Source organism: Mastomys coucha, unplaced genomic scaffold (assembly GCF_008632895.1).
Source record: "Mastomys coucha isolate ucsf_1 unplaced genomic scaffold, UCSF_Mcou_1 pScaffold18, whole genome shotgun sequence".
Taxonomy (NCBI): domain Eukaryota; kingdom Metazoa; phylum Chordata; class Mammalia; order Rodentia; family Muridae; genus Mastomys; species Mastomys coucha.
The window spans coordinates 114,262,103-114,275,888 of NW_022196900.1; the positions used below are offsets into that span (position 1 = coordinate 114,262,103).

The 13,786-nt window shown below is 53.2% G+C and overlaps 1 protein-coding gene across 4 annotated transcripts in view; it reads left to right on the plus strand.

Annotated features, from left to right (window-relative positions):
* The window catches only part of Mmel1 (membrane metalloendopeptidase like 1), a 31,426-nt gene that overhangs the window by 17,162 nt on the left and 478 nt on the right, over positions 1 to 13,786 (plus strand). For 2 of the 4 annotated variants that reach the window (XM_031379707.1, XM_031379709.1), the window contains exons 3-23: positions 691 to 759; positions 1,290 to 1,349; positions 2,134 to 2,295; positions 2,592 to 2,672; positions 3,672 to 3,767; positions 4,270 to 4,388; positions 4,862 to 4,927; positions 6,412 to 6,546; positions 6,622 to 6,711; positions 8,022 to 8,158; positions 8,520 to 8,613; positions 9,501 to 9,629; positions 10,154 to 10,252; positions 10,624 to 10,707; positions 11,088 to 11,191; positions 11,502 to 11,560; positions 11,927 to 12,046; positions 12,519 to 12,652; positions 12,763 to 12,828; positions 13,331 to 13,426; positions 13,695 to 13,771. In XM_031379707.1, coding sequence (XP_031235567.1) covers positions 691 to 759; positions 1,290 to 1,349; positions 2,134 to 2,295; positions 2,592 to 2,672; positions 3,672 to 3,767; positions 4,270 to 4,388; positions 4,862 to 4,927; positions 6,412 to 6,546; positions 6,622 to 6,711; positions 8,022 to 8,158; positions 8,520 to 8,613; positions 9,501 to 9,629; positions 10,154 to 10,252; positions 10,624 to 10,707; positions 11,088 to 11,191; positions 11,502 to 11,560; positions 11,927 to 12,046; positions 12,519 to 12,652; positions 12,763 to 12,828; positions 13,331 to 13,426; positions 13,695 to 13,771 — 2,077 coding nt within the window. Of the gene's footprint in view, positions 1 to 690; positions 760 to 1,289; positions 1,350 to 2,133; positions 2,296 to 2,572; positions 2,673 to 3,671; positions 3,768 to 4,269; positions 4,389 to 4,861; positions 4,928 to 6,411; positions 6,547 to 6,621; positions 6,712 to 8,021; positions 8,159 to 8,519; positions 8,614 to 9,500; positions 9,630 to 10,153; positions 10,253 to 10,623; positions 10,708 to 11,087; positions 11,192 to 11,501; positions 11,561 to 11,926; positions 12,047 to 12,518; positions 12,653 to 12,762; positions 12,829 to 13,330; positions 13,427 to 13,694; positions 13,772 to 13,786 lie in introns of those variants that run through there. The other 2 variants (XM_031379708.1, XM_031379710.1) reach the window with 2 other exon arrangements.

Consider the following 13,786-nt stretch of genomic DNA (forward strand, 5'->3'; position numbering starts at 1 on the left):
CTTCAGCAGGTAGTGAGAACAAGGGGTGGGGGGATAGGTGGCTTTGAACCTTCAGCAGGTAGTGAGAACAAGGGGTGGAGGGGTAGGTGGCTTTGAACCTTCAGCAGGTAGTGAGAACAAGGGGTGGGGGGGGTAGGTGGCTTTGAACCTTCAGCAGGTAGTGAGAACAAGAGGTGGGGGGATAGGTGGCTTTGAACCTTCAGCAGGTAGTGAGAATAGGAGTGGGGGATAGGTGTCTTTGAACCTTCAGCAGGGAGTGAGAACAAGGGGGGGATAGGTGGCTTTGAACCTTCAGCAGGGAGTGAGAACACAGAAGTTGCAGGGGTGAGGGGTGCCACTAGGGAAGCCCACTGCCTGCAAGGACCTAATTTTCCTAAATTAGCTTATTTATTCCTGTGGCAGGGCTGCAAGAGCAGACTTCTGAAGGCACATCCCGGGAAGGCAGGTGGAGCCTGGGTAGTTCAGGAAGGACAAGAAAATAGGAATAGCAAGCTAGGGGGAACCTTCCCCTCTCGCACTCAAGCCTAGCAGGAAGTATGAGGAGGAGGAAGAGAAGAGGATGAGTAAGACGCACTCCCCCTACCTCCATTCCCTGGGGTGTGGCGAACACTCTAGCCCTGAACACTGACATGCAATGATCCCTGAGGCTCTGAGGGTAACCGAGGGGCTGAGCACTGTGTTTCTCCCCAGGGAAGCAGCTGCCCCACTTAACTAGACTGCTGCACTTCTTCCGGAATGAGAGGACCTTTGTAAAACGAGGTAGCCTTTACCTTCCCTGCCAGGCAGCCCTGAGGAGGTGGGCTTGGCATCTGGACCTGCCGTGGGTGGGGTAATGGGAATGGGCAGGGAGCACAGGAGGGATGGGCAAGAGAGGATATTGGCAGGGATACCAGTCGCCAGTGGTTGCTGTATGTAGGATGTCTGGGGACAGCTGGGTACCACCTGTGAGTCTGGCTTGATACCACCTATGGGATGTACTAACCACAGGGTAAGAATAGGGTGGGATAGTTCATATAGCACCTTAAAGCTGGAAGGACAGCAAGGTGGCAGGGCATGAGCAACCTCACCCTGAGGGAGGGTCCTGGGCCACAGTAGGGGTCCATGGAGGCAGAGAATTTGAAGGGGATCCCAGGTCACTGCAGCAAGACTGTGCTTCATACCTATCCTGGAGGTGTTGAGACCCTCCCCATCTACCCTGCCATGCACACCCAATCGTGCACACCCCCCCAAGGCTGCACACCAGACTCTCCGACTCTGTACACCTCACGCTCCCCCTTCCATCCCTCCAGCCCTCAGAGATTCAGCACAGAAAAGTGACACCTGCACCACCCCAGGCTGCGTGATAGCAGGTGAGCTTCTCCCCTTGGGTGGCCACAAGGCTATTCTAGGGCTGCCTGAAGCCATGTTGAGATTTTTGACTTAATATTGGGTGCTACGGGCAGTCCTCTGCAGGAGGCAGGAAAAAAAAATGTGGGGAGGTGAAATGGGAGAGTAAAAAGCCTACAGAGACACACAGAATACGGTTTTATCTGGGTGGATCCTGGAGTCCCATAGTGATACTTTCTATGAAATCTCCAGCTGCAAGAGACCAAGATAAACAGCTGGGCAGGATTCTAGGGGTTCCCGGGGCAGAGCGCTGAGCATGTAAACTAAGGCTCCTGTCACCAACACACTGGATTCCGGGAAACAGCTGCCCCATCTGATAAGTAAGAAACCTCAAGGACATGGAGTGAGAAGCCACTGAGGCTACAAAGAGGCAGAAGTCTATGGAGACATCCAGGAGTCTGGTACCAGTTTGGAGGGCGAGGTCATCAGCTGGGGCCTTCCTCAGGGCAGGAACCATATTCCAATATCAGGTTCTCAGGTGGGAGAAAGCAGAAGGGTTCAAGGTCCTGTGGCTTATTAGTGGCAGCCCTGATCCTTGAAGCCACTTGGGCAATTCCTCCCATGTTCTAGACTCCTTGTGTCTAGCTTACTCAAGAGCAGATCAGTAGCTGCCAGCAAGCTGATAGTTGATGTAAATCTCAAACAACCAACCCCAAAAGGGTGCCGCTGTCTCTCAGACTCAAAGACAGTGCCAAGGTGTCCACAATTCAGTCTCCTTTTCTCCCTTCACCCCCTTGGAATAAAAAGCCGCCAGAATCCTCCAAAACATGGACCAATCGAAGAGCCCTTGTGAAAACTTCTACCAGTATGCTTGTGGAGGCTGGCTGAGGCACCACGTGATCCCTGAGACCAATTCCCGATACAGCATCTTTGACATCCTTCGGGATGAGATGCAGATCATCCTCAAAGGTGAAGAGTGGCCACCACCAGAGGGAAGGAGGGTGACACTGAACCTTGGGTGGGTTCCTGCCCAACATCTCAGTTAGCAGGGTCAGTGGGGAAATCACTGCCCAGGAGTTGAACTGAGCCATCACCATGGTGTCTCTGCCCAGCCTGATGAAGCCCCTTATCTGTCAGAGGGAACCCTGAGATGCTTACCCAGGGCCAGAAGGGACCAAGGGTTTCAGGAGACATGGCTTGTTGACTTGGGGTCTCAACAGTCACCTCAACCCTGAACTCTGTTCAGCTTTCTCCTCTGCCCACAGGGGTGCTGGAGGACTCCACTGTCCGGCACCGCCCAGCTGTGGAGAAGGCCAAGACACTGTACCGCTCCTGCATGAACCAAAGTGAGTAGAACCATCCCCGGCTAGGGCCCAGTTAGCCCCAGCACCAAGGCACACGCTGAGCACCGTGCGGTGGGAGTGGGCACCCTGCAGAGCACACGCACACATCAGTGTACTGTGCCTCACCTGGCCTGGCTCATTACCAGCCAGCCTGTGTATGGGGCTTTGAAGCCCCAGCCTGTGGTTACATTGTCCAAGGTGGTCACTTCTGAGCAGCAGGGTTGGGCCCGGCTGTTTCCCCTGGGCATCTCCTAGAGGTTTGAGGCTGAGTCCAGTGTACTGCCAATGGGAGTCAGTGGGACCGGGGTTTTATAAGGTCATCTCCATTGAAGCCCCTACCTGGGCCTGTCCAGGGCTATCTTATCTCCCTAAATCATGTGCCCAATACCTACCAGACAAAAAAAAACCCTCTGGATTCTCACCTTTACTAAATTTCTACCCTCGCCCATGGCATCTTGAGGCTAGTACCCTCCATTGGAGCCATGTGGCTCCTCCTTTTCTGCCAAACCTTTGTCCCTTCCCTGCGTCCCCTCAGCCTCTGCCACCTGCCTTGACATGGACATCAGCCCCTCTTGTTGCCAGCTCTGAAGTTCTGCTTCTGTCATCTGAGAGTCCTCCTCTGTGTCTGTGGTGACTTCTGGATATGCCCTGTCTACGTAGTCTTTGCCTGGAGTTCTCCTAAGTTTCATGTCAGAAAAATACTTCCTTAGAGGGACCCTCCTTAGCCCAAGTCTTTAGACTGCCATTGTGCTACAGTTGCAAGTCACACGGCCCCTGTGTGACCTTCTGTCCCTGGGCCTCCCTCCTGGGCACAACTCCTTTCCTAGGCTTGCTCACCAGCTGCTGGCTAGTTCCCAACCTCCTTGATCCCAAGGAAGTGTGTACTTTACCAGCAACCTCTGAACTAAAGCTGAGCCTACGAAGTGGGCATGCTCTGGGCTTGTGTCATGGCGCCTGAACCAGCAGAGTCTGAGTAAGCACACATGCCCCTCCCCTTCCCAGGTGTGATAGAGAAGAGAGACTCTGAGCCCCTGCTGAACATCTTAAATATGGTAGGAGGTTGGCCTGTGGCCATGGATAAGTGGAACGAGACCGCGGGTAAGTATAGACCTGTTTGCAGACTTCAGGGAGCGATCTGCTCAACCCAAAGCTGCCCACAAGCTAACCACCTGCTCTTGGGAAGCCCCAAGGGTTCATTCCTTCCAGAGTCAATTTAGGGTCCCAAAAGCTGGCTTAGGCTCCACACTGGAGGAAATCTGTGGCAGCTGGGAAGTGTGCCCACTGCGGCTGGTTCCCTAAGGCTCTGCCGAGGAGCATCCCTCCTGGTGTTCTAGACAGCAGTGGTCTGTTCATACCTTACATGGCATCTGCCCCACCCCCCACACAGACAGTCACTGAGGGTGACTCCCTCAGAGCCTATTTCCCTATAGACTACTTGGAGAACAGTCCGTCAGTCCCCAAAGTACCACAGTGAGTTCCCTACCTAAGCCAGGCAGGGCTCCTTACACCCCACCCCACCCCAGAATGCTCTGTGCTTAGGAGGCAGTTCTCTGTCTGGAGATGGGCTAGCTGGTCTCCAGCGTGGGTGCTAACTCCTCAGGCCTCAAGTGGGAACTGGAGCGGCAGTTGGCTGTGTTGAACTCGCAGTTCAACAGGCGGGTCCTCATTGACCTCTTCATCTGGAATGACGACCAGAACTCCAGCCGCCATGTCATCTACGTATGCAATGCCCTCGGGGAGTGGGAGATAGACCAGGATGGTGACTGGGGAGGTCTGTGAACTTGGTGCATGTGTTCCCTACCTACAGCTTAGTCTGCAATGTGAATTGTGCTAAGCAGAGAGGCTGGCCTTGTGCTTAGCCTGTTTCTTACCCATTGTGAGGGTTTTGGCATCTGAGCAGGAAGCCTGCAGGAGCCATAGCTGGAAGGTCAGAGAGGCATACTTTGGGTAGGATGTGAGTCCTTCCTGTGGTGGACCTGTGTCCCATCCAGCCCCTCTCTGACGACCTTGCAAGTCCCAACCTGCAACCCCATCTCTGTGACAGGGAAAGGCTTGGGTTTGGAAGTATCTGTCTTCCACAGGGAGCTGGTGTTCTACCAGGCAGAGTCCTGGAGGAGGGGATTACTGCCCACCTCAGCCAGGCTGCGGGGATCCCAACACTGCCAGGAGTCACACCCTCTGTGTGTTTCCAGATAGACCAGCCCACCTTGGGTATGCCATCCCGGGAGTACTATTTCAAGGAGGACAACAACCACAAGGTAAGCAGGGAGCCTCGAGGGCTCATGCCAGATACAGATATGCACAAGTCACATGCCTTGGGCCCACCAAGGGCTCAGCACTCCTGTTTGTCCACTAGCCTTGCTTCCTAAACCAGCCTCTGTGAGCACTTATGGGAATGTGGCCAGGAACTGAGTGCTGGGGACAAAAACATGGACACTCAATTTCCACATTATGTCAGTCCTGAGGTGAGTGAGCTCATCCAGACAGGCAATCCATTTTTTTTAAAAGATTGATTGATTGATGTGTGTACACTGTAGCTGTCTTCAGACACACCAGAAGAAGGCATCAGATCCCATTTCAGATGCTTGTGAGCCACCATGTGGTTGCTGGGAACTGAACTCAGGACCTCTGGAAGAGCAGTCAGTGCTCTTACCCACTGAGCCATCTCTCGAGCCCCAGGCAATCCATTTAACTTGACCTTCCCATGCAGAATGATGTCCAGTGTCTGGGAGGCCCAGAACTCAGCCTAGGGTAGGCAGAGGCCCTGAGCCTGCTATGTAGAGTCGGCTCCTGCATCTGTGGAGAGAAGCCAACTATTAAGTAGCCCAGGGTGGAAGGAAGAGCTGGAATGGACAGAAAGAAGGCAGCGACAGCAAGGACATCTGTCCAGGAACAGGGTAGGAAGGAGCAGGAGGCAGGAGTGACCCACACTGCAGGGCTGAAGTGCTCATGGGCATCAGGCTGCCGGGATCTGACAGATGATTGCGATTAGGAGGAAGGACCGTGTGGTCAAAGAAAGGGGCTGGGAGAAGGTCACAGGATACAGACAATTGGGACCTAGATCACCCCAAAAGCTTGAATGTGTGGCCACCAATCTGGTAGCTAGCAGAGCTAAGCACTAGTGGAGGGGGTAGTCTCCACCTTCACCTAGAGCGAGAGAAACCCCTGCAAGAACAGGCATGAAGGCAGAAGGATAGACAAACATCTTGAAGAGGCAATACTCCCACCACCCCATGGCCGAATCATGGCCGGGGCAGCCTCAGCCTGGCACTGGCAGCTCAGAACTCACTGAGCTCCTGCGAAGGCCAATCTGGCACTGCACATCTCTGAAAAACCATCCTTATCTACAGAGGTTTGGGCATGGGTCATCCGGTGAAAAAGAACGGGGACCACAGTTTGGTTCTGAGCTGTCTGTCTGGCATAGCCAGGGCATGTGACTCCATACCAAGTTTAAGGAGTAGACCCAGATCACAGAACACAAAGGCTGTCGTGCAGGCTTGTCCCTGGAGGGGGGTCAGGGTGGCAGTGACAGCTGGGTATGGTGTGGACAGTCTCCGTGCTCCCTTCTGTGCTATCTGTGCTGGAGGTTGTTGGGAAGGATAGAAGGGCAAGCTTTCAGGGACCACTCCATGTCACACCCGCCCTCACTCCTACTCCCACCCCCAGCCCCACCCCGCAGAGTGCTCCATGGTGGCCCAGGTGGCCAAAGCCACTCAGCTCTATCCATCGTCCTTTGGCCTAGGTACGGGACGCCTACCTGCAGTTCATGACGTCAGTGGCCACTATGCTGCGGAAAGACCTGAACCTGCCCAAGGAGAGCAACATGGTTCGAAAGGAAATGGCGCAGGTGCTGGAACTGGAGACACATCTAGCCAATGTGAGGCAGGGCTGTGCTGGGAGGCTTGGGCTAGGTGCTGAGTACCACACTGTGTGACCCCTGGTCCCCACACAGGCCACAGTCCCCCAGGAGAAAAGGCATGATGTCACCACCCTGTACCACCGAATGGACCTGATGGAGCTGCAGAACAAGTTTGGTCTGAAGGTGAGACCCAGGCACCCACCCATTGACCCAGCCCAAACCCATCTATCTGGGTACTCATTCCCCAGATAGCTACTCCTGGCTCTAATGGGGCAATATGGCTGACACTCAGGCAGAAAGTCCCTTTAAATGAGCACAGTGAAAAAATCCCAGCAACCATTGTTGCCCTGGGGCATGCCTCTTCGCTAGGGCAGGGTATGTCAGAGAGAGGACAGAGCTGGGACAGGGCCAGGGTCAGAAGTAAATGATTGGGCCTTCATCCCCTCCCTACTGGCCAGAGTGTCTAAATAAGCACCTGGATCTACAGTTCTCTGTCCAAGGACAGCCTGAGAGAACCCTGGACCCAGCTTGTTACATCCAGCATGTCACATCCCATGTCCCTGCATTTGAAAGTCATGGCTGTAGACAATGCTCAGGAATTAAGAACCTGCACTGTCAGAGGACCAGCATTCAGTTTCCAGCTCCCACACCAGGCAGCTAATGACCACCTGTAACTCCAGCTCTGGGAATCCAATGTTCTCTTCTTATTTCCATGGGAACCCACAGACACCCACAGATATACAAGCACACCACGCACACACACACACACACACACACACACACACAGGAAAAATTAAAATAAATCTTTAATTAAGCAATAAACTCAAGCCAGGCATGGTGGCACAGGCCCTTAATCCCAGTACTCAGTACTCGGGAAGGAGAAGCAGATAGATCTCTGAGTTCCAAGGCAGTCAGAGCCAAAGAAGTCCTGTCTCAGAAAAACAAACAAACAAACAAACAAACAAACAAAAAACCGCACACAGTAAACTTCTCAAGAGAAGTTCTAGGCCAGCCTAACTAGAGACCATGTCTCAAACATTTTTTTCAAGTAGTTAAAGTTACACCATTAAGCTCAGCACTGTGAAATATTTATTAAGAGTAAAGGGGACCATAGGGCTAGAGGAGTTCAGTAATGGAGCATGTATGACGTCCTATTTTCAGTTCTCAGCATGAGTACTAAAAAAAAAAAAAAAATGTTTAAACATAAATACCCTTCTTATGTAGTATGTAAGTATTTTCTACTTTGGTCATTTTTGCTAAGTCACGCTTGCTCAGCATTTTCCTGCTAACTACACTTAATTTTTCAAATATTCTGCATAGACTCTTGACAGTTTCATAGCCCACAGCCTCTGGAGAAATGTCACCCTTGGCCCTGATTCCTATTGACAGTCCTTTCTTGCCTGTTTCCCTGTTTCTTCAGCTTCTTCAGCAGGAACTGGGTTTCCTAGATGCATGGGCCACCCGCCCCTCTCTCCCTCTCCACCTCTCTACAGGGGTTTAACTGGACTCTCTTCATACAAAACGTGCTGTCTTCTGTGGAAATTGAGCTGCTCCCAGATGAGGAGGTGGTAGTCTATGGCATCCCTTACCTGGAGAATCTTGAGGAGATCATTGATAGCTACTCAGCACGGTGAGCCCAGGGGTAGTTTCCACAGGGCCTCCGTGTCGTTGTCCCTGGCCCACAACACACACACACACACACACACACACACACACACACACACACACACACACACACACAAATGGTTCCTACTTCCGGGAGAAGATCCCATCTAGCACTTTTTCTCCAGTGTGAGGAACACAGAGGTTCAATTTTGGTGTCCACAGTGCACCATCCAACCTGGTGATGAGTGTCCGGTCAAGTATGAGGGATAAGCAGGTTATTTCTTAGAGAATCTAAAACCATGCATGTGGAACCTACTGGCTAACCCATGTCCCCTCCCTCATCAGATAGCCACTTACCTGTCTCATTTAACCTCCGCTACTTCTAGGACCATGCAGAACTACCTGGTGTGGCGCCTGGTGCTAGATCGCATTGGCAGCCTGAGCCAGAGATTCAAAGAGGCGCGTATTAGCTACCGCAAGGTGAGCACATCCTGGAGATGAAGCTCCTGCCCAGGCAAGCATCCCAGGGTCCATTTCAGCCTGTAAAGCTAAGGACCATGTGCTGTCATCCCTTGGGTCTGAGAATGGGAAGCTGGTAGACAAGGGCCACTGCCCTACTGGGGCAGTCAATGGCCAGCAGCCGACAGAGCAGAAGCCTGGGCTGTCAAAAACAAATGTGGCCAGAGGAGGGACCAGGAAATCTAGGGAGTTGATCTATAGAAGTCATGAGATTAGGACAAGAGGTCCAGGAGTAAAAAACCAGTAGAGAGACTAGAAAGGGCAAGTGGCTGGACAAAAGAAACAGCCACAAGGCTTCCTTATGGGCAGTACCCTCATAATTCAAGAAGGCATCACAAGATGCAGAGTTCTCTATGGCCTGGCTTGGGCTCAGGGACCAACTCTGAATGGGAATACACCTTGTACTTTTGCATCTCTGGGGACAGAGAGGAAGGCAGTCCTACAGCCACTACAGCCAGGGGAACCAGGATCTAGAGAGCTGATAGCCAAAGCTATATATGTTTCCAAGCACTTGCTCCAGGGTCAATGCTAGCCCTAAGCTTTGGAAAAAGTCCATGTGGACCAAGGTGTTCAGGGAGAGAGAGCAGAGTCTGAGTGGGACCCTGACCTTTTCAGAGTAAAGACAAGTCCTTTCAAAATAGCACAATGGCCTTCTCATGTCCAGGGGCAGCATCTGCTCTCAGTCATCCAGTGTCCCACGTCCTGTCCTGGGTACCCTGAAGCCCGTGGTGGGAGAGATCTGCCTGCTGTACAAGCTCAGGGCCCCATATCTGACCTGGGAAAGTTAGGCCCTGGTACATGGGAAACAGTGAGGGGTGAGCAAGCAAGTGAATAAAGAAACACACCAGGAGCTGTTCGGCACGACCCTGGAGGAGGTACGCTGGCGAGAGTGTGTTAGCTATGTCAACAGCAACATGGAGAGCGCTGTAGGCTCCCTCTACATCAAGCGGGCCTTCTCCAAGGACAGCAAGAGCTCGGTGCGTATCCTTGACTCCAAAGGAGCACTTTCTGTGGCACCTGAGGCTCACCGTGGGTCAGCCACCTGGCAAGGATACCAGTCTCCACCCTCCTCCTCATCCCCCCACCCCCCCCCATCATCAGTGCCCCATCCAGTGACTCCATCACTGCCCTACCTGGTGACTCCCATGCACGGCCAGTTCAACCCCTACTCTCTCCCTGAAGTGGAGTATACGTTAATACTAGTGCCCACAAGAACAGAGGAAGGCCCACCCCAGGTGCTTCTGACCCTGGGCTCCAGCCCTGGACCCTGTTAGGCCCCTGGGGAAGGCGCAGGCTGTAAGGGTTCTGAACCCAGTGTAAGCAAGCTTCCAAAAAGCCTGTGAGGATGCAACCCTGAGCTAGAATGGTCACCCACATTAATGTCAGACTCTCCCCAGAGGTCAGGGCCAGGGCAGCACTGACCTCCTGCTAAAAGGTATCCTAGACCAAGCCTGGAGCACGAATGACGCCCTTTAGGACATGAGGGTACACATTCCCCCAGGTCAGAGAGCTGATTGAGAAGGTAAAGTCCGTGTTTGTGGAAAACCTGGATGAGCTGAATTGGATGGATGAGGAGTCCAAGAAGGCGGCCCAGGAAAAGGTGGGCAAGCCACAACCAGTGTGGTATCCCCAGGGGAGTACCTGTGGTCAGGACCCCCTGCTGGAGGGCTAGCCCTAGTGGGAGGGAAGCTGGAATAGGTGGCACGCTTGGGTAATCCCCAGGAAGCAGAAGGGGGCTCTGCAGTGTGAGGCTAGAACCTATCCAATTTCCTCTGGAGCCAGTGACAAGCCAGTCACTCAACTCCCGAACATAGAGAACTACTTACATAGAGAACCACTTATGTGCCTGGTTCTGCAAGCTGGTGGAGGGAACTTGTCTGTTACCTGTAACACAGCAGGAAACAGAGCCAGCATGTGGGGCTGGGGGATCTCCCCACAGTAGATGACTCTAGCAGCCCTTCCTCCGCTCAGGCCATGAATATCCGGGAACAGATCGGCTACCCTGAGTACATTTTGGAAGAGAACAATAGACACCTGGATGAGGAATACTCCAGTGTGCGTACCTTTGGAGTTCTCCCCACTCGCTCCCCAGTCCCCTCTTCTGAGCCATCCCCCTGAGGAGGGGACCACTCCATGTAAGGCATTCACCTGCTCTCCTAGTTCATTCAGCCACAGCCCTACACTGTGGAGTGGCTCTAACCTCACCCTGTTTACAGATGGGGAAGCTGAGGCCCAGAGAAACCGAGCTTTCTGAAAGTCACATAAATGCTCGGAATCGGGGTACCCTCCCCACGTACATCCTCCAGGAGTCTGAGGGACACTCGCCCAGCTGGCCTGTGTGTCTTGAGACCCTTTCCCAACCCTCAGCCCCTCCTCTAACACTCTCAAGGACTCAAGCTGAGTGCCAGCCACATGAAGCTCTTTTCTTCTCATAGTTGTCTTTCTCAGAGGATCTGTATTTTGAGAACGGGCTTCAGAACCTCAAGAACAATGCCCAGAAGAGCCTCAAGAAGCTTAGGAAAAAGGTGGACCAGAATCTGTGAGTAGAATGGCTACTTGGGCTAGCCTGGTACACAGGATTTACCTACTGGCTAAGGGTGGCGACATGAGTCTGTCCTGATTCCAGCCAAAGAGGACACTAGACCTAAGTCCTCCTCCTCCCTAACATCCTCTGCTTTGGGGGACCTCAGAGAGGAACCAGACCTTGGGGTTGGCTTAGGGTGCTGCAATAGTAGCTGGCCACTCTGCCACAGAGCTCTTCAGGGCAGGATCTGGTCAGCCAGGGCAGAGGGACCATAGGGAGCATCCTGGCAGATGTGGACTCCAAATGACCAGTGTATTTACCACAGCTGGATCATCGGAGCTGCAGTGGTCAATGCATTCTACTCCCCAAACAGAAACCAGATCGGTAAGCCCGCCTTGCCTCTCCAGCACAGCCCTTCACCCTTGTCCAGGAAACTGTCTATTCTCAGAATGGGAATGGGTTCCAGGTGATGTCCATTGCCTTATGGTCCACCTCAAGGGTCCTAGGTCAGGAGGGACACATAGGAAACAGCAGGGAGCACTTTTCAGAAAGCAGCAGTAGGCGGGAAGAAATCGGGCATGAATCGTCAATCCAACACTCCTGTTTTGGTGTCTGAGCATTTCCTTGTCTGTACATTGGGCAGGCAGGAGTCCTAGCTTCAGATGACAGAGCCCAGTGGAGGTGCCCACCTGAGCCTGGCACACACAAGTGCCCACTCACAGTTCATCTTTGTCACCCTGGGGGGGACAGTCTTTCCAGCAGGGATTCTCCAGCCACCCTTCTTCAGCAAGGACCAACCACAGTCCTTGAATTTCGGGGGTATCGGGATGGTGATCGGGCACGAGATCACACATGGCTTTGATGATAACGGTAAGGGAGCATTCAGGAGTGCCCCAACCCACTGAGCAGGCTGGGATCATCCATTTAGTTTCTTAATGGATTAGTTGGACAGAGGCCTCGCCTAGTCTCCACCCCTGAAGAGGCTGCTCCGTTTGACTCTTAGGGCCTGACACCATATCTTAGCTGTTCCTCCCATGTGGTGTAGCCAGGGGGATTATATGAGGGTAGCCATGTGCTCCTCCATGTGGGTTTGGATCAGCTGAATTTGGGACTCCTGGTCCTAATTTCGGGGGCAAGGATGGGATGGCGTGGAAGGTCTCCTGAGCAGCCCCTCAACACTGCGCTATGTGCTTGGAACCCCTGAACTCTAGCTGCTGGAGGAAGTCCATAAACATCCAAGTACTGAGCTGGCCTTGCTAGAGGGTACAGTGGGGCAGTGAAAACAGGGCCTTGGGGACAGTATGCATGTTCCCAAGTGTGCACGTCTTCTGCTCCCACGCAGGTCGGAACTTTGACAAGAATGGCAACATGCTGGACTGGTGGAGTAACTTCTCAGCTCGGCACTTCCAACAGCAGTCGCAGTGCATGATCTATCAGTACGGCAACTTCTCTTGGGAACTAGCCAACAACCAGAATGTAAGCATGTCACCAGCACTGTGGTGGTCCTGCAACTGTACCCAGCCCTGGCCCCATGGGGCAAGAGGGGCCCAGGGCCAGCTGGCCTCCATCCTGTCTTTTTTATGCAGGTGAACGGATTCCGCACCCTTGGGGAGAACATCGCTGACAATGGCGGTGTGCGACAGGCATACAAGGTGGGCCCTAGTGGGGCCCCTGGAGAAACTGGTATAGTCCAAACAAGACAGAGCCATGCCAAAACTGGGGCTGTGTCCTAAAAACCCTCCAACTGAATTGGGGAGGAAGCTGTATCCCATGGCCGTATACCTGGAGTCTTTCACATTTCCCATACTTGAGCTGGTACAGGAACCATTTCTGTCTCTTAACAAGTATATGATGTAATATATGATGGCGTGACCATGGGCCTCAGCAGCCCACATGTACAGCCTCGGGATAGAGAGCACTGGGTACCAGGGACCCATGTGGGTGAATTCCAGGTGGCAGCCATCCGGCCGAGGGTCTCATAGATCCCTATTGGATAGGCCTTTAGAGGGCTGCAGAGGTAACAGCTGACTTATACACAACAGCCCTAAGCTTGGGAGGCCGGGCACCCACCTAGGGCAGGTCCTGGAACCAGGTTATTCTGCATGTGGCTCTCTGGAAGTCTGGCTGGACCCAGCCCCATTTTGGTGCTTGCAGGCTTACCTACAGTGGCTGGCTGAAGGTGGCAAAGATCAGCGGCTGCCGGGACTGAACCTGACCTATGCCCAGCTTTTCTTCATCAACTATGCCCAGGTAACCCCTAGTGTAGAGACCTAGTCCCTGGTCCCCACTCTTACAGCTTTGGAGTCCACTATGGAGTACTTCCAAGGGCGCCATGAACTTGCCACACCCCAAAACCACCAGCTGGAGAGAAGGCAGCAGATGTGGAGGGGGGGAAGGGACCTGTTGGCCTCCGTGTCTATATCCTATAAACAGCATTTTAGGGAGGTAGGGACTCTCTAGTGCAAAGGGTGCTGCTCAGGCCCTCAGGCCAGTAACTAGATCACCCATGCACCTCCAGGTGTGGTGTGGGTCCTACAGGCCGGAGTTCGCCATCCAGTCTATCAAGACGGACGTCCACAGTCCTCTTAAATACAGGCAAGTATGCAGTCC